At 40.9% G+C, this 20,618-nt stretch overlaps 1 protein-coding gene across 1 annotated transcript in view; it reads right to left on the reverse strand.

Moving 5' to 3' along the window:
- The window catches only part of GALNT9 (polypeptide N-acetylgalactosaminyltransferase 9), a 217,294-nt gene that overhangs the window by 126,887 nt on the left and 69,789 nt on the right, over nucleotides 1-20,618 (reverse strand). The window contains exon 4 of the mRNA XM_069089039.1: nucleotides 15,538-15,735. Within this exon, the coding sequence (XP_068945140.1) occupies nucleotides 15,538-15,735 (198 nt within the window). The remainder of the gene's footprint in view (nucleotides 1-15,537; nucleotides 15,736-20,618) is intronic.

The raw sequence follows: 20,618 nt of genomic DNA on the forward strand, positions 1-20,618 counted from the left end.
ACAGCTGGGCTTTTAAAGTTGTTCAGTCCTCATTGAATCACCAAACTTCAGAGTTGGAAGGACTTCAGTGACAGTGTAGTCCAACACATACCTGAATAAAAATCACAATAGCTGACATTTTCAAAGCACTACAAAGCTAGAAAGCTGCTTTCAATAAGAGGAGCTTGCATTTTTATAGCCTTTTAAGATTTTCAGGGGATCTTACACTTATTATCTCATTTGAGTTTTATTATAACCTTGGGAAGAAGGTGCAATTGTTATTCCCACAGTGGATAGAGAACCAGGACCTGGAGTCAGGAAGACTAATTTTCCTGACCTTAAGCACTTACTAGCCATGTGACCCTGTAAAAGTCACTTAACTCTGTTTGCCTCAATTTTCTCATTTGTAAAATGAGTTGGAGAAGGAAATGGCAAACTACATCAGTATTTTTGCCAAGAAAACTCCAAATGGGGTCAGAAAGAGTCAGATGTGACTGAACAACTGAATGTTACAGCTGAGGAAACTGAGGTAGACAGAGGTTAAATGACTTACCCAGAGTCACATGGCTAGGAAGTGTCTAAGACTGAATTTGAACCTGGGTCTTCCTGATGCCAAGTCCAGCATTCTGCCCACTGCACCATTTATCTCATCTGTCTGTCATATTGGCCATGTGAGGTAACTGCTATTAAGTCTTCCCATTTAAGAAATGAGAAAACTGAAGCTGATGGATGTTAAGTGACTTCCTCAGGATTAAACAGGATTTGAACCCAGTTCCCCCTGACTCCGAGTCTAGCATTCTTATCTACTAACCTTTACAAAATCCTTGATAAGCTGTCTTCCAACCTAAGCTTGCTCAAAGATTTCTAATGCTGGGGATCCCACTACCTTCCAAAGTAGCCCAAGGCACTTTGGGGCAGTCCCAGTTGTTACAAAGTTTTCATCATCTCTGACTGTGCAATGCCCAAGTGCAGTGTTTCACTGGGGAAAGAGCCCTGCCTCTAGAGTCAAAGAACCTGGGTTCAAATCCTACTTCTGATATTTATGACCTGAGAAACCTTGGACAAATCTCTTAACCTCCTTGTGCCTCAGTTTCTGCATCTGTAAAATGACAGAATTGGACTCAGATGATCTCTGAGGTATCTTTCAGTTCTAGATTCTATAATTCTGATCTCTTTTGAATAATTCTTTGGGAAAACATCAGTCAATTGCATTGCTAGACATAGTGAACAACATGACTGAGTCAACCAGCTTTTTAGTGGATGCTGGGACAGTATGTTGGCAGTCTAAAAATGATATGAACATGGGGGCCTTCAGTAGCCATGCCAAAGACTTGTAATTCAGCTGGTTGGTGATGGCCAGAGCATGCCAGGAGCATTGGAACTCTCAGGGAGACAAGCTTTCTGCAGGCTCACTCTAAAAGAACAAAGCTTGATCTCGTCCCTTGTTTTTGTCCTGTTCTCTCCTGCCTCAATCATGTGGTCATTAAGTGCACACGTTCATGTTGACCAGCTCATCTAATATGTCTTGTGAATTCCCTTGCCACTTCTCTGCATTAAATCTCTCCATGTTGAAAATAATGGCAGAAAATTGGTCTTGACCATAATTTAGGGAAAGCCATTCTGTACCCGACAACTGGGAAGTCAGAAGTAAATGCCCATCAATTGTCTAAGAATAACAGGGGCATTAAAAAGCGATTACCCTTTTATTTGTGCAAGGATCCAATTTGTTCTGTCATTAGATTTTGGCCGCAAAACTCACACTAATGAAATTTTAATACTGTCTTTGATTTTTAATAGCAGGGTTTTACTGGTTAAGTTATATTTCATCAACATACAACAGGCGTTCCTCTTTTCTTTCTTTTTTTTTTTTTTTAATAATCTCAGGGTGATCTCTGATGAATTGAAATGCCAAATCCCCTGCCAAGACTATTACAGCCGGTAATGATTTTTTTATTATTGCTCAGAGCTCCAAAATAAACTTAAAATAAATTCATAAAGCGATGGAGGCTGAATCAGCTGGCACAGCATTTATATGCATCAGAAATACCCGCTGTGATTAAAGGTCTGGTAACTGACAGCTCAGGATGACAAGAGTTGATGCCTAATGCCAGTTAGAAGGGTTCAAGATAGATACATAAAGTGTTTATTAAGTACTTACTATGTGTAAGACATTGTGCTTGGTGATAGGGACACAAAAAGAAGACATTTTCCCCTATTCCCTAGGAAATTGCATTCTTTTTCTTCTCCCTTTCCCTTTCCCTTCTCTTTCCCTCTTCCTTTCCCTTTCCCTCTTCCTTTCCCTTTCCCCTTCCCTTTCCCCCAGGTCTGGACACTATTTTTCATGTAAAGGGGCCTTACCAAATGTTTGTTGAATTGAATTAGAAAGCCTGGGGAGATCCCAGGAGGAGTTATCTGAGTAAAGTCTAGGGTTCATTAATAGGGCACAAAAGCTTAATAACCTGCCAAAAGCTGTGGAGAAAGTCAGCAGGCAGGTACAGACAGATTCTTGGCCTCATGTTTTTGTTTAGGGATCTAAACCTTCTTGGAAGGATATTCCCTTTAGTACTAAACTGCATTGGCTTAGAGACTCAGGTTTCATTCTCTCTGTCATGTGTCTCCCTCTGTCTCCCTCTTCCCTCCCTGTTTCTTTGTCTCTCTCCCTCTTTCTCTTCCCTCTCTGTCTTCTTCTCTTCGTTTTTTTGTTCTTTTGTCTCTCTTTCCTCCTCCCTTCCCCCTCCATTCTTTGTCTTCCTCTGCTTCTCTTCACTTACTGAGTCTTTTATCTTTTACTCTCTCTCAGAATGCTTCCCTTTCTATCTCTCTTCCTACTCTGTCTCTTTTTCTTTCCCTTTTCTCTTCTCTTTCTCTCCCTTTCCCTCCTCCTTTCTCTTCTTTTCCCTTTCTTCTTTTCTTCCCCCTTTCTCTTTGAATCTCAATTCAACAAGAGGAAAGGGGAAACTGTCAAGTTCCTACTGTGTGTAAGATAGCGTCTAGGCACTGAGTGCACAGAAAGAAATTAAGTAATTCCTGCTCTAGCGAAATTTATACTCCCCTGGAGGTGACAATGCCAACAGAGACACTGAGAAGTAAATACAACAACTTTATACAAAGTAGTTTCAAGATGGAGAGATCAGTAACAACTGGGGGAGATGAGGGAAGCCCTCATTGTAGTAAGGCAACACCTGAGCTGTGCTCTACAGAATGCTAGGAATTTTACCAAGTATCCATGGAATAGCAGCAGATTCTAGACACAAAGGGACCATCCCTTCACAGACTCAGAGGTGGGAAATAAGGAAACCAAGTTTACTGGTTGTGGAAGGGAGAGGAGGGAGAGGAAAGGATGGCTCCATGGTCACAAACCCAGGTGACTGGAAAGATCATTGTGCCCCCAACAGAAACAGGAAAGTTTGGGGGTGGAAGATGATTTAAGGGAAATAGAACAAGTTCTGTTTCAGAGATGTTGAGTTTGAGATGACAATAAGACATCTAAGTGATGTTTAGCAAGCAGTTGTCAAGTGGACCTGCAATTTAAGAGATATTAGGGTTGGGCATATAGATTTGGGAGTCATCTGAACAGAGATCTCGGTGGGGATCTGGGGATGTTACCATGGTTGAGACTGTAGAGGAAGAAGACAAGAGGGGCCAGGACAGAGTATCCCTCCTCCTTCTCCCTCTTCCTTCTATCTCTTTCTATCCTTCTATCTTTCTCTTCTTTTTCCCTTTCATCCTTCTCTTACTCCCCCTTTCAATCTCCCAGTTTTCTCTTTTGCTCCTTACCTTTCTCTCATTCCGTCTTTCTCTCCCCCTTTCCTTCCCCCCTTCATTCCCCTTTTCTCTATCTTCTCCTTTTATCCTTTTTTCTCCCTTCATTCTCCCTTTCACTCTCCCCTTTCTTCTCTCACTCTCTCTTTCTCTCTTGCCCCCTCACTCCCTCTTTTCCCCCTCACTCCCCTTTCTCTCTTTGCTTCTTCCCCTACTCCCTCTTTCTCTTTTCCCCCACTTATTTCTTTTCCCTTTTATTCTCCTTTTTTCTTCCCCCTCACTCGTCTTTCTCTCTTCCCTCATTCCCTCTTTCTCTTTTTCTGTTTCTTTCCCCCTCACTCCCTTCTTTTCCCCTTTACTCTTCTTTTTTCTTTCCCCTTTTCCCCCATCACTCCGCTCCCCTTTATCTCTGTCCCTCTTCATTCCTTCTTTTCCTCTAACTTTCCCTTTCTCTCTCTTTCCCCTCTCTCCTTTTTCTCTCATTTATTTCTCCCCTTCCATTCTTTTTCTTTCTATCCTCTCCCTGAAAAGATCAAGGCTAATGTAACTTCAGTATAAGTCTGTGATAGGAACCAGTCTCCTGGGGCATGGACAGGTAGTACTGGGCCTTGGCTTTCCCAGGGCCCTCAGGGAGGCATGGTGCAGACTAGGCTTTTGGCCAAGAGCTTGATAGTGTTCCTTATCAGTGCCTCAGCAGCCTTCACTTATCTAGCCAAGCCAGGGAGCAATCTCAGGGATTTGGAGAGGTGAGAAATCTGCAGCCCCAGCTTTATCTTCCAGAAAAGCCTTGGGGAGCCACATTGGCCAAACCAGGTCTTGGGGAGGGGGGAGAAAGAGGAGAAAGGAAGAGCAGGCCTCGAATCCCAGGCCAGAGTCATCTTTTCAGACAGGAATACAGGAGAATGGGAAGCCTCCCCAGCTTTCCAGAACACTGAATGATCTTGGCTCACTAATAAACCAATTATGTTTGTTAATGCTTCAACCAAACTGAGGAATTCAAAATTGTCCAGGCTTTCAATGGCCTAGTCCTTCAGTATGACCCCCCCCCCAATATTCTAAAGGGGAAGAACAAATGCTTTTGCTCCCCTCCCCCTTCATCTTCCTCTTTCTCTCCCTTTCCTTCCCCCTCTTCCTTGTCCCCTCTCCTTCCTTCTTCTTCTTTCTTTCCATCTTCTTCCCTCTTCCTCTTTTTCCTTCTCTTTCCCCCTGCTTAGCACTCCTCTTTTATGCCTTCCTTTATCTCCTCCTATATTTTAATCTTTTTCTTTCCTTCTCCACCAGCCCCACTTGCCAAGGTGAAATGTTTTTCCTAAGTTCAAACTTTAAAAATTCTACCCACTATTTCTTTTTCTTCAGGACCGAATGAATGGTTTTTAAAAACTCCCTGAAGTCAATAGGCAAATAGCTTGTTTCAATATAGAGGGTTTAAACACCAGCTGGAATTCCTGCTTCTAAAAGGATGGGAGGGGGGAGGACATAGATGAAAATCCAAAGAATAAATCTCCAGGTTACCTCTGCTCCTCAATAAACAAACACTAACTCTTGACCAATACAACAAAACATTGGGCAAATGATGGCATCTTGCAGATAGGTTGGCTCATATGGTTGAATAACTTAACCTCTTTGGATCTCAGCTTCTCTGTCTGTACAATGAGAGATTGGCCTAGGTTAAAGGTTCTTAATTAGTTTTGTGCCCTGGATCCCTTTGACAGTCTGAGGAAGCCTCTGGTCCTCTTTTCAGAATAGTCTTTTCAAATGCACAAAACAAAATATATAGGAAACCAAATATATCTAAACAGCTACCAAATATAGCACATATTCTTAAAAGTTCATGGACTTCAAGTTAAGAACCCCTGACCCTGTTGTTGTTCAGTTTTCAGATTCTTTGTGATCTCATATGATTTTTCTTTTTTTTAGCAAAGCACTGGAGTGGTTGGCCATTTCCCTCTCCAGCTCATTTTATAGATCAGGAAACTGAGGCAAATAGGGTTAAGTGACTTGCCCAGGGTCACATAGCTAGTAAGTGCCTAAGGCTAGATTTGAACTCATAAAGAGGAATCTTTCTGACTCCAGGCCCAACATTGCACCCACTGTGCCACCTAGCTGTCCCCAACTTAGGTGAACACTGAATTATCTCCAAGATATAAATGTATTTAATAATAGTAAATTTAATGTCACTGATTGAGGGCTGGAGGGATGGGCTCAGAGATCATCTAGGTCAAACCTCTCATTTTAGAAACACAGAGACATGAGCTCAGAGAAGCCTCTGACTTACTGAATAGAGTGCTGGTCTTGGAGACTGGCCGATAAGGGTTCAAATCTTACTTCTGCCATGTGACCCTGGGCGAGTCACTTTTCAGCTTCTTCATTTATAAAATGGAGATAATAATGGTACCTCTTTCCCAGGGTTATTGTGAGTATCAAATGAGATAATGTATATAAGGAGCTTTCCAAACATTGGAGCACCATTTAAATGTCAGCTATTATTGTTTAAACAGAAGTAAGATTTGGACCTGCACTCTCTGCCTGCACACTCAGTCTTCTTTACAATGTACCATGCATATGGGGGCAATCAGCTCTGCTACTAACTTGACATAGCCTAAGGTCTGGATGAGTGACTTTGCCTTTCTGCGTCTCAGTTTCCTCATCTCTAAAATGGGATAATAACACTAACTCAGAAGATCGTGTAGAAGAAAATATTTTGTAACTTTTAAGGTGCTACAGAGATATAAGATATTAAAATAAATATATTAAATATAAAATTATATTTAATATTATAAAATTAATATTAAATGTATATATGTATAATATATGTATGCATAAAAATATATAAAACCACAGATCTATAGTATATCTTGATGGTGCCATATACTGGGGATATGTAAGTGATCACTCCTTACATCATATCTTAATAATACCTTCAATGGATACCATTTCTAGACTTCTGTCTTAGATGCTTTGGGGCTGGTATTATGGTATAGTAGAAGGTATACTAGATTTGTACTCATAGTTCATAGATTCAAATCCTGGCTTTGCCACTTATCACCAATGTGATCCAGGGCAATTTACCTCTACTCTGTGGGTCTCTGTTTCTTTTTTTTTTTTTTAAGCAATTGGGGTTAAGTAACTTGCTCAAGGTTACACGGCCAGTTATTATTTCTGGGTGTGGTGCTGAGTATCTGAGCCCGGATTTGATCCAGGTCATCCCGACACTGGAGCCGGTGCTCTTACTCACTGAGCCACCTGGCCGCCCTTAAGCAATTGGGGTTAAGTAACTTGCTCAAGGTTACACGGCCAGGTGTTTCTGGGTGGGTACTAAGTGTCTGAGCCCGGGATTTGATCTCCAGGTGTTCTCAACACTGGAGCCGGTGCTCTTACTCGCTGTGCTACCTGGCCGCCCCTGGGTCTCTGTTTCTTGATATGTAAAACAAGGTTGCTGGAATAGTTGACCTCTGAGGTCCCTTGTAGCTCTAGATCTGTGGAATCTATGATGGTCTTGATATATGATTCTGGAAATTTCAGAATCTAACTACATTAATATAAGGAATAAAAGTAGATTTATTAAGAATACAGTTTTGGAATATCAGCTCCAATGAAATTGTAACATTAGCTTCAATAACCTACCCCACAGGGACTATAGGTATTAAAATGGAATCAAACCTTAAGAGTCTAATAGTTTAACTGTCATTCTGGAGAGATTTAATTGTGATGGTTGAAGAGAGAATATGAAAAGACCAAGAAAAAGGATTAAGAGAAAATTTCTTGAGAGAATGGGCTTTAATCCTTATCTTATAATGAAATGCAAGGGGAGTTCTTGAGAAAGGACTCTAATTAGTATCCTGAGAGAACCGAATGGTGGGACTCTGTTTTCAGAATTGAAAAAGCAGTTGTAGTAATGATTAAAAACAGCTTTGGCCATGATATGATGCTCACAGATAATAAAATATAAATTATTTATATCTTTATTGAACATCTTGCTATACTGTTAATAAATAGTACAGCCAACAATCTTGATATTTATTTAAGTTTAGGAGATTGGGAATTATATTATGCATAATATATATTTAGTGCAACTTTACTGTAACATATTTATCTCACAGATATATTTATATACTTAATATACATATATTCAATAACGAACACACATGCTTATAAATTATCTATATGTGTTTATATTTATACATATGTATATGTACATATTATATATACATGCATATATATGTGCACAGAGTATTCAAAAGACTTAGTCAATAAGTTGATTGTGCTTAGCATTATACTAAGCATAAAGGATTCTAAGAAAGGCAAAGACAAATCTCTGCTTTCAAGAAGCTCATAGTCTGAAACAGTTACAATGGAGGGGAAGAGCAGGAAGGTGAAAGGGAATGAGTCAATCTTACTCTCATTTGATTTGGCTTAAGGAGGGAATAACATACACACTCAATTGGGTATTTTACCCTACAGGAAAGTAGCAGGGAAAGGGATAAGAAGGGGGATAATAGAAGGGAAGGAGATTGGGGGAGAGGGTAGTTGGAAGCAAACACTTTTGAAAAGGGACAGGGTCAAAGGAGAAAATAGAATAAATGGGGGACTGGATAGGATGGTGGGAAATATAATTAGTCTTTCACAATATAACTACTATGGAAATTTTTTGCGTAACTACACATGTACAACCTATGTTGAATTGCTTGTCTTCTCAGTGTGGGGGGGGGGCAAGGAGGGAAGAAGGGAGAGAATCTGGAACTCAAAGTTTAAAAAACAAATGTTAAAAATTGTTTTTTACATGCAGCCAGGAAATAATATAGACAGGCAATGGGTATATAAATCCATCTTGCCCTATAAGAAAGTAAGGGGGAGATGGGGGACAATATTGGAGAGAGCAAATTAGGAGACGGGGTATTCAGTATGCTTGTTATCTTGGGGTGGGGGAGAGATGGGGAGAAAATTTGTGACTCAAAATCTTGTGGAAATGAATGTTGCAAACTAAATAAATAAATAAATTTAAAAAGAAAAAAAAGCTCATAGTCTAATGGGGAAACATGAAAACAACTGTGAATAAACAAGATACAGGAAGAATGAATTGGAAATAAAGGGCAATTTACAGCTTTAATAGCTTTTAGTTTTAATTTGAATAACTTTATAGTTTTAAAAGCCTCTATATGAGAGAAAGAGGCAGGTAGGTGACGGGCCTGAAGACAGGAAGACTCACTTTCCTGAGTTTAAATCTGACCTCAGACACTTACTAGCTCTGTAATCCTGGATTCTTAACACTCTTTACATCAGTTTTCTCATCTGTAAAAATGAACAGGAGAAGGAAATGGCAAACCACTCCAGTATCTCTGCCAAGAAAACTCCAAATGAGTTATGAAGAGTGGGACACGACTGAAAAATAACAATATGAGAGAGAAACAGAGACACTGAGAACTATAGACAAAGCCAGAGGAAGAAAGAAACAGAGAGTCAGAGACACAGAGAAAATAATAAATACTTAAGGGAACATGAGGTATCTCCAGTTAATTAAAAAAGAAAAGTTGCAAAAAGCTCTTGTCACACCAGAACATTGAACTGAATCTAATAAGATGACTTTTAATAGGGAAAAATGTAAGGTTTTGTATTTGGGTTCAAAAAGTCAACTTCCTAAGTACCAGGCAGGGAGACATGGTTAGACAATAATTTGTCTGAAAAAGATGCCTAGATTTTAATGTAATGCAAATATAACCTGGAGTCAACAGGATTTAGAGCAGGCAAAAAAAAAATGAGTAAATGAACAAAAAACCTGCCACCTTGGGCTGCATTAATTGTCGAAATGCCCAGGACTAGAGAGATTTCTTGCTCTACCCTGCCATAGTCAGACCACACCTGGCCTTTTGTATCCAGTTCTGCGTTCCATTCTTTGGAAAGAACATTAACAGGCTAAAAAGAATAAAGAGGAGAGCAATGGAGATGGTGAAGAGCTTGTAGGTCATTGCATATAAGAATTATATGAAGTAATTAGGGATGGCTAGCCTGAAGCAGAGAGGGCTTGGGTAGGGTGGGGGTAGGGGCAGGAAAGAAGATTGAATTGTGAACTCCAAATGTTTTAAAAGCTGCCACCTGTGAGAGGGATTAGATGGGCTATGTTTGGCCCCGGAAGATAGATCTGAGGACAATAGATAGAAATTGCAAAGCAGTAAAAGTTAACTTAAATGTAGTAAAAAGATTAAAAAATAATAACTTGGCATTTATAATTCATTTAAAATAATGTATTATTATTTATAATGATTAGCAAAAGAAAAATAAAAATTCTTAAAATAATTGATATGCAATGATTGTAAGAATATACTTATTATATATAGGATAATATACAATCGTAATGTAGCACTTACATAATGCTTTAAGATTTGCAAAACACTTTATAAATATTATCACATTTTATCCTTATGACAGCCCAGTGATGTAGGTGCTATAATTATCCCCATTTTACAGATGAGGCAACTGAAGGAGGTTAAATGACTTGTTCAGGGTCACACAGTTAGGAAGCATGGGAAGTTGGATTTGAAATCAGGTCTTCCTGACTCCAAGTCGTGCTATCTACTACCTGATATCAGGATGATTCCTAATAGCTTTTCTTTTTTTTTTTAATTAAGGGTTTTTTAATTTAATGAGTATTTATTTTCTTCCCCTCCCCCCATGCTTCCCACCCATGAAAAAGACAAAAAGAAAAAAAAAAAAGAAAATCCATTAACCAAAACAAATGAAACAAATTCCCACATTGGCCATGTCGAAAAAATGTGGGTTATGTTCTACATATGGAGTCCGTCGATAAGTGCTTCAGTGTCAGGAGTTGGACAGCATTTTTCATCTGGTCTGTTGTGTCATGGTTGATCATCATGTTGATCAGAGTTCTCACATCTGTCTTAGATGCTCCTTTAAAAAAATTTTTTTTTTACAGTTTTGCTATTGTCCAAATTATTTGGCTGGTTCTGCTCACTCTCCCTTCCCCATACCCCTGCAGCATATTTCCAATGATGGACTGTCTCATGCTTCTCTTGCTTCTTGTATTTGAATGTCAGATTTTCTATTTAACTCTGATTTTTTCAGCAAGAATGCTTGAAAGTCCTCTATTCCACTGAATAACCATATTTTCCCCTGAAACATGATACTCAGTTTTGCTGGGTAGGTGATTCTTGGTTTTAATCCCAGCTCCTTTGACCTCCGGAATATCATGTTCCAAGCCCTTCGATCCCTCGGTGTAGAAGCTGCCAGATCCTGAGTTATCCTGATTGTGTTTCCACAATATACAAATTGTTACTTCCTGGCTGCTTGTAATATTCTCTCCTTAATCTGGGAATTCCAGAACCTGGCTATAATATTCCTAGGAATTTTCTTTTTGGGATCTTTTTCAGGAGGTGATTGGTGGATTCTTCCAACCTCTATTTTACCCTCTGGTTCTAAAACATCAGGGCAGTTTTCTTTGAGAACTTCCTGGAGGATGATTTCTAGGTTTTTCCTTTGATCATGGCTTTCAGGTAGTCCAATAATTTTTAAATTATCTGTCCTGGATCTATTTTCCAGGTAAGTGGTTTTTCCCATGAGATATTTCACATTGCCTTCTATTCTTTCATTTGTTTGGATCTGTTTAACAGTATCTTGATTTCTCATAAAGTCATTAGCTTCCATTAGCTCCAATATAATTCTGAAGCAATGATTCTCCTCAGTGAGCTTTTGAGATTCTTTTTCCATCTGGCAAATTTGGCTTTTTAAGGCATTCTTCTCCTCATTGGCTTTTTGAGCCTCTTTTGCCATTTGTGTTAGTCTATTTTTTAAGATGTCATTTTCCTCAGTCAGGCTGTTGACTCTCATTTCTTAATTTTCTTGCATCATTCTCATTTCTCTTCCCAATTTTTCCTCCACTTCTCTTATCTGCTTCTTAAAGTCCTCTCTGGCCTGTAACCAGCTCATATTTTCCATTGAAGCTTTTGGAGCTCTGACTTCACTGTCTTCCTTCTGTTCCATGCTTTGATCCTTTTTGTCCCCAAAATAGGAGTCTAACGTTGGAATCTTCTGTCTGCTTTGTTTCCTTTGCCTGGTCATGTCACCCCTCTGTCACTTGACCCCTGGGCTTTTTGCCACAGTAGGATTTTGCCACCAGACAGGGGAGCTTTTGTCCCAAACTCTGGGGTTTTCTCAGCTGCCAGAGGTATTAGTTGGGTGCCCTCTCTGAGGTCTCCACATGCTCTGGAAAGCTGGACACACACCCCACCCTAGACTGCAATCCAGATCCAAGCAGATTAAAGCAAGAGTGATTACCTCTCAGACTGGTGCTTGGTCCCCCTACACTCTGTAGGCCAGGAGCTGAAGCTGCTATGTGGCACTGGCTATCTGTGCCAGCATCTCAGTGGCTTCTCACCCTAGGGGCAAAAGCCACGCACTCCCACTTACTGGGATTCACTAACCTTTCCTAGCCTCAATTTATTCATCCTTAAATAGGGATAATAAGACCACATCTCTTATAAGACTGCTGTAAGGATCAAATGAGATAACATATGAAAAGTGTTTTATAATTCTTCAAACACTATATGCATGCTAGCTATTATTACTTATGTACAGAGTGGTGGAGATAGCCCCAAGTGTCCCTCCAAACTCAGAGATATTAACAACAGAGAGAGAATCTGAAGGTCAATTCCAAATTGTCTCCCCCTATCTTCAATCCATCCCTACCTACTGCTTCCTTCTCTGCTAAGAACATAACCAAGCCTCCTCCTCCACCCCCTGTCCTATCTGCTCCACAATAAATATCCCTAATTCCTTCACATAATTCTCAGATGGAATGTCTCTATCCTTTCCCCTTCCCCCAACACCCGAGCCCCCAGCTCCCAGCTTTTTAGCTCCCTTTTGGGTGTTATTTTCTCTAATTAGAGCATAATTTCCTTTAATTTTTGCTTTTATTTGTAGACCTAGTGCTTAGCACAGTGCCTGCCACATAGGAAGAGCTTAATAAATGCTTCTTTCCTTTCTTCCTACCCTAGAAAGATCTTCAATGACTCTACCCTCTCTCTTAAGCTGTCATCCCACATCCCTTTTCCCTTTCTCAGTTAAGCTCCTAGGAAAAGCTATCTACACTTGTTCCTTCCCCTTCTCTTCTCTCACTTCTCAGCCCTTCCTAATCTAGCTTCTGATCTCATCCTTCAGTTGAAATTGCTCTCTGAAGGTTATCAATGAGATCTTAATTGCTAAATCCAATAATCTTTTCTCAGTCCTCATCTTTTTTTTCTGACTGCTTTAAAGCATTTGACATTGTTCACAACTTCTCCTACCCCACTCCCTTCTGAATATCTTCCCTGGGGTTTTATGACATTATACTTTCTTGGTTCTTTTGTTGTTCGATCATTTTGGTAAGGTTTGACTCTTTCATGACCCCATTTGGGGTTTTCTTGTGAAAGATACTGGAGTGGTTTGTCATTTCCTTCTCCAGCTCATTTTACAGATGAGGAAACTGAGGCAAACTGGGTTAAGTGATTTGCCCAGGGTCATACAGCTAACAAATGTCTTGGTTCTACTTTTACCCATCTGGCTACTTCTCAATTCATTTGCTTTTCAATGTCTCATCCCCTGTTTGATGTTGTATCCTCTAAGTTGTCTTTGACCTTCACTTCTCTCTGTACTCTCGGTGCTATTATTGGCTTTTAAGGGTTTGACTATTATCTCTTTGCAGATGATTCCCAGGTCTATCCATCCAGCCCTCATATCTCCTCTGAGCTCCAGGCTCACATGAGTAAATGCATATCGTGCATTTCCACTGGGAGATCCCATAGAAATCTCAAACTCAACATGTCCAAAAATAGAATTCACTATCTCCATTCCCCAAATCCATTTCCCTTTCTAATTTACCTGTATCTCTTGGGGGAACCACTATCCTTCAAAGTCACTTAGGTTCACAATTTTTGTGTCATCCTTGGTTCTTCACTGCCCTTTTCTCCTATTTTTCAATCAATTTTCAAGTCTTATCAATTCTACCTCCACAATGTACTTTGCTTATGCCCCCTTCTCACTATGGTGATCAACCTAATTCAAGTCTTTGTCATCTGTCACCTGGAATTTTGTCTCCATGATTCAAGTCTCTCTCCTCATGGCTAAACAAGTTGTGGCATAGGATTGTAATTGAATATTACTGTGCTATAAGGAATGATGAACAGTTAGATTTTAGAAAAACCTGGAAAGACTTGTATGAACTGATGCAAAATGAAGTGAACAGAACCAGGAGAATGTTGTACACAGTAACAGCAATACCATATAATGATGAACTGTGAATGATTTAGCTCTTCTCAGCAATACAATGATCCAAGAAAATTCCAAAGGACTCATGATGAAAAATGCTATCCACCTCCAGAGAAAGAACTGATGGAGTCTGAATGCAGACAGAAGCATACTTTTTTCACTTTCTGTGTTTTTTCCTTTGGGTATGTGTCTTCTTTCGCAACATGAATATGGGGGAAAATAAAACTATTAAAAAAGTCTTTCTCCTCTCTGATCCATCCTCCACAACAACTACCAAAATGATATTACAAAATCACAGACCTGATCATGTCACTCCCTTGAGTAATCAAATCCCATGACTCCCTATTGTCCCTAGGACCAAACTACTCTTGCACATTTCAAGCCCTTCCCCACCTTGACTCCCATGCTACCATTCTAGCCTTTTTGGACATGATACTCTTTTCTGCACCCTCCATGCTGCTCCCTTGACATGATGGCTCAATCTCCTGCCTCCATGTCTGGAATGCTCCCTGTCCTCCCCTCTGCCTCACAGAATCCATAGCCTCCTTTAAGGCCCCATTCTGGTGCTACTTTCTCCACGGAGCCTTTTCAGAGCCCCCAGTTTGTAGACCCCACCACCCATATGACTTCACATATAACTTGCAGTTACTCCTCTGGGTATATGTTGTTTTTCCCTATGTTGATTTTTAAGCTCCTTGAGGAGAAGCACTCTCATTTTTTTTGTATTTGTGCTCCTGATATTATTATCAGACACTATGCTAATCACTAGAGGGACTTAATAAATGTTTGTGGAATTCCTTCTCTCCTCCTGGCAGCTTCCTCTTTGTCCTCAACAAGAACTTGGGGTTGTTATAGTCAAACCAGACCTGGGAAAGCAATGACTTCCCATCTCTGCTGACAATCACCAGGCTTTTGCTCAAGTCTGCAAGGTGATACAGTGGGTCAAGCTCCAGACCTAGAATCGGGGAGACTCATCTTCCTGAGTTCAAATTTGTCTTCAGACACTTACTAGCTGTGTGACCCTAGGCAAGTGACTTAACTCTGCCTCAGGTCTTTATCTGTAAAATGAGCTTGAAAAGGAAATGGCAAACCACTCTAATATCACTGTCAAGAAAACCACAAATGGGGTTGCTAAACGTTGGACATAACTGAATAATGTTGTTCTCATTTTACTTTGCTTATTACAAGCTTTTCAAATGTCAAAGCCTGCATATTTATTTCTTTACTCTTCAGGGATCATAAAGTCCATTTTGAGTGAAAAAGATAACTGTGTCCAAACTACCCCTTCCTGCTGCCCATGTGATCAATTTTCTCCCTTGCATTGAATGAGTTTTCTCAGTGTTTTTATTGCAAAGCCAATAATATTTCAGGCAGCTGAGTGCAGCAGCATATAGAGTGCTGGGCCTGGAGTCAGAAAGACCTGAGTTCAAATCTGGGCTCAGACACTTACCAGCTGTGTGACAAATCACTTAACCCTGGATGCCTCAAAAAAAATATTCTATGAACTCTGAGAAGGCTCTCAAATGCCCCTCCTAGACTCACCGGATAGGTGCAGACTCATCCCCTCGGTCCAGCCAGTCCTGTGGTGGGATGATGTACATGCACCAGAGGCCCCAGTTGTAGCCATGGGCAGCATTGGCATATTGCTGCACCTCAAAGGTATTGTACTTGATGTTGTCAATGGCCGGCAAGATTATTCTCCTTCGATCCTCTTTGATTCGGGTTAGGGCTGGCTCTGCCCTGAAAGAAACAAAAACCCAAGAAGGATCACTTTGGGAGTCCCCAGTGACAGACCTCTAAGTCAGGTGTATTGAAGAACATGGTTACTGTCTCTGATGTGTAATCTCCAGTGGACACTGCACCAGGCAGCCATACTCTTCCCTTAGGGCGTTTGAAGTTGTAATGGGAGAAGTCTTTGAGCAGTGATGTGGTTGGGAGAGCTAGCCAGGAAGACCTGTGTTCAAATCTTATCTCTGACACACACTGGCAGTGTGATTCTGGGTAAATCACTTCCCAGTGCTTTAAGTAACTCTCTAAGATGATAAGGGGCTGAACTGTGTCGGAGGAGGGAGTTCCTCATCAGAATCTCCAATCACACTTTTCTGTGATTTCATCAGGGGAGCCCATACTCAACAGCTACATTGATATTGGAAATTTTCATACCAGAAATTCCCTTCATCAATGAAATCACATTGAAGTCACCCTTCTTCCTCTCATAAAAGTATATCTATATACATAATATATTGCCTCATATATACACATGTGTATATATTTCTAACTATCTACTGTAAATCTTTTTAGGTCCTTGGTATATGCTTTGAGGATGAAAGACAGAGGGAGGGAGGGAAGGTAGGAAGATAGTTCAAGGCACTGTCCTTCCCCTTCTCTGTGCCCAGACCTCATACTTCTTACATCTATATGCAGAGAGGTCAACCACAAGTCCTTACAGAACCCATGGCAGAAGTGGGTAGTCCCTCAGAAACGCTACACTCCCTCCAGGACTCTAGGTAGCCTCTGGGTTGGACCCTCAGTATGAACAGAAGTTGTAAGGCTGATAGTCTCAGTCAGGATCTTCTCCCAGTGACAAACAGGTAGGAGGGGAAGAGCCCAGATTTCCAGCATGATGTCTCTCTGTCTCTATTGTCCCCAGGGTAGGCACACTTCACCTACCTCTCTATTACAACACACTATACCATTATTATTCAGCAATTTCCCTGCAAAGCTGCAGAGCAGAGACACGTGAAAGGAGAGACTCCTGAAGGGAGCCCACTGAGCCTCTCAGGAAGATGAATCATCTCAGGGCTCTCCTGGCACCCGTGCTGGTATGTGTGCTGGCCTGGACCCATCCATCTGAAGGCAGATGAGAAGCCAGCCAGCCAGTGCCCCTCAGCAGGGAATATTGAGCACAGGAAGGGCCCATTCCTTTAATTGGCTCAGCTTAACCCTGAGTGGCTAGGGAGTTCTTTGAGTTAGGGCAGTTTTTCCTCACCAGCCAGCCAGCCAACTAGCTAACGGCATCCATCTCATTAAATAGTCCCCACTTGCCCCTAGCCCTCTCTGCAAATCATGCATGAACACGACATCTTTTCCTGAGGATGGTTACCCTGAGCTCAAGCTTAATTGGGGGCAGATATCCAGGTGTCTCCAATGAAGAGCTTTAATTAAGACTCCAGGGCTTAAATTCAAATGGAGTTCACCCTAAGGCAGTATATAGTTAGCCATCTTCCCTGGAAGATTGAGAATTTCCTCCATTTCTTCTTCCTTCCTAAAATCTTGTGTAAGCCCTGTCTCAAAGCCCATTGGTATGGGGTTCTCTCTTTATTGGTGGAGATGAATTGTATGGGGCATTTACTGGGAAAAGGTGGGGAGAGCGGAAGTCTTTTCCAGTCCACTTTGGGACTCTTCAAGTGTCTACTCTACTATTTTCTGGCATTTCTGACTTACAGATTTAAGAAGGAAGATGGACAAGACAAACCTTACTTTAGTTGCTGAAGGAAAAGATTTGGGAAGATATGGGAGGAGCTAGCAGTCTCCATTATGTCCCTATGACAACTTGCCTCTCTCTCCTTTGGATGGGATCTGGGACTCTCAGCTGAGCCGAATGATCTCACTCTTAATGGGAGAGCTCCTTAATTCTGTGTTGTCCCATATGTCTGCTATATATTCTCTTATGTGTCCCTTCCCTGGTTTCCATTTTGTTTCCAGACTGGATAAATAGATTTTCTTGCTGTCCATTATGTGTGTTCATTGTGAAAATGGTGGGAAAGAGGACAAGTCTTCCCAAATGGAAAAGTGATCAGAAGTTAGACTGAAACAAATCATACTCCCTAGAATGATAATATTTAAGGAAGCAGATAGATATAATTCTAGCCTGGTACCCCTTCCGTCTCTCTGAGGAGAGCAGAGTAGGCTCTGGCTCCAACTTCCTGTTCCCTCTTCTTGCCAGTAATGAAAATCTCCCTTGGAGAAGCATGGGAGGAAAAGATGTCTACTCTACCTCCCTTTGAACTGCACAGGAAATTTATTTATTCAAATTGGTAGCAAAACAGAAATCAGAGAACTTATACAAAGGAAAATACATATCAGATAATACCGAGTGAAGGAGCTCTCCATTGGGAGTGAGATAAGTCAGCTCAACAAAGAGAATGAGAACAGGATCTTCCCCAAGGGGAAAATCCCCAAAGTCTCTAGAGTAGCAAGCTGGGGGTAGAGGCATGATGGAGATTGCTGGCTCCTCCCATGCCTTCCCAGAGGTTTGCTTTCAGCAACCTGACATGGGTTGGTCTCATCCATTATCGAAACTGGAAGTCAGAAACACTAGAAGGGACTAGAAACTCGAAGAGTTCCAAAGTGGCCTGAAGAAGACTGGAGCTCTCCCACTCTCCCCACCTCTTCCCAACAAATGCCCACACAATTCATCTCCACCAATAAGGAGAGAGTCCTATACCAATGGGCTTTGGCACAGGGTCAGAGTTATTTAAAAATCAAATGAATTTGAAGAAAACTGCCAAGTTTAAAGTGTGATATAAATGTTTGATATCATCCTCCTCATTATTATTGATACAATTTGATTTTAAATAACATTCATCTCCAGTGATATGGATGTCCTTGCCTTGTAACAAAGAGAGAGAAGAAAGCAGTTCAGTAAACCAAGAAACATGTCAATTGAGGCTGACATTATAAATGACTTCACACTCATAGCTCCCACCTGTACAAAGAATAAAGAAAGATGGAAAGAAACTTTGCTCCCTTCTCCCCTCCTCTGTTTTGTTTCTCTGCTTCCTGTGTCTCCATTAGTGAATCTAATCAGCTGCTGCAGCAATATTTGTGTAATACAAATCTGACTAGGTTACTTTTCTGCTCAAAAATCTTCAGTAGCTCCCTATTTCCTCCAGGATCCATCATGAACTTCTCAGGCTGTCACAGAAAGCCCTCCAGAGTCTGGCTCCAACACACCTTTAGGGAACAATTTCACATGACTTTCTGTTTTGTGCATTCTCCATTTCAGCCAGACTGACCTATTGGCTGCTCTCTGGAGTCTGGTATTCCTTTTCCCATTTCTATGCTTTCACAAAGGTCTTACAGGTTTGAAACACATTTAATTATTAATAATTAATTTTTAATAATCTGTCTATATTATATTATGTATAATATGAAAATTATTAATGATACATTCATTGATAATAAATGTATTTAAATTTATTTTGCTTTTTTTTTGAGGGGGGAGGGCAGGGCAATTCTGGTTAAATGATTTGCCCAAGGTCACATGGCTAGTGTGTCAAGTGCCTGAGGCTGGATTTGAACTCAGGTCCTCCTGACTCCATAGTCAGTACTCTATTTACTGCACCACCTAACTGCCCCATATTTTAATTTATTAAAGCATTCAGCACTTTCTATATGCTAAGCACTGTGCTAAGGGCTGAACTTCCAAATACAATGGTGAAGGCATTCATTGCCCTTAAGTAACTTATAGTTTATTGGAGGAGATTATATACCCCCCCACACACACATGCACACACACACACAGAAGTTATAGGATAATGGGTCTTGAAAGGACCTGAGGCTATCTAGTCCAACCTTCTTAATTTACAGATGAGGAAACTGAGGCCCAGGGGAGTTCTGTAACCTTCCCAACCTCACAAACATAGTAACAGAGGCAAGATTTGAACCCAGGCCTCTGGTTCTAAAGTCTGCCCTCTTCCTACTGTGGCTTATTGCTTCTTATCAAAGCTTTGACTATGAATCCTTCCCTGATAAACAGCCAGAAATCAACTTCTGTTCCTCTGAAGTCTTACAGCAGGTCTTTGTACCACGCCTAAGGTACTTATAAAATTGGACTTGGTGTTATTTTGTAGTGTGTAGTGAGTGAATGGAAAGTTAGTGTCAGAGTCAGGAAGACCTGGATTTGAGTCTCATCTCTGACAAATATTAACTGAATGAACCTGGGCAAGTCACTTGATCTCTTTGCCTCAGTTTTCTGAAGTGTAAAATGGGGGTTTTCAAACCCCCTACATTCCTGGGTTGTCATGAGAATCAAATGAGGTAATACTTGTAAAGCACTTAACACAGAACCTGGCTCTGTGCTAAGGTGGTGCTTAATAAATGATTATTTTTTTCCCTTCCTATAGCCAGAATTCTATTGGTAGACCTAATTGTACACCAAGTTCAGTTCCCCTTTCCCCAAATTATTTGTCAATGTATCTTAACTTTCATATGAGACTGTGGGCTCTTTGAAGCCAAAAACATTGTGTTACTTGTGTTTGGAGAGGATGGGATGAAAGAAACTTTCACATATTTGAAAGGGTTGTCTCATACAGGAAGGGTGGGACTTGTTCCATCTGACCCTCTGTGATAGTAATGGCAATTAAAGATTCCCCTGTATTGGCTTGGTTTTCAAACTGATTGTGTTAAAACCCAGAGCTTGTTAATCCCACCTGTGGGATGAACTTGTTGATGTGAAAGGAGAGTCCTGAACTGGGAGGAGCTGGTGACGTAGATTTGGAGAGACAAGGGAGAGGCAGAGGAGCTTTTTGGAAGCAGCACCTCGTGGAGCTCGTGGAGGGAGGGAGGGAGGGAGGAGGGAGAGAGAGAGAGAGAGAGAGAGAGAGAGAGAGAGAGAGAGA

The sequence above is a fragment of the Petaurus breviceps genome, unplaced genomic scaffold (genome assembly GCF_028583685.1).
Source record: "Petaurus breviceps papuanus isolate PSGF00001 unplaced genomic scaffold, PetGlider_PUasm1.0 103, whole genome shotgun sequence".
In the NCBI taxonomy this organism is placed as follows: Eukaryota; Metazoa; Chordata; class Mammalia; order Diprotodontia; family Petauridae; genus Petaurus; species Petaurus breviceps.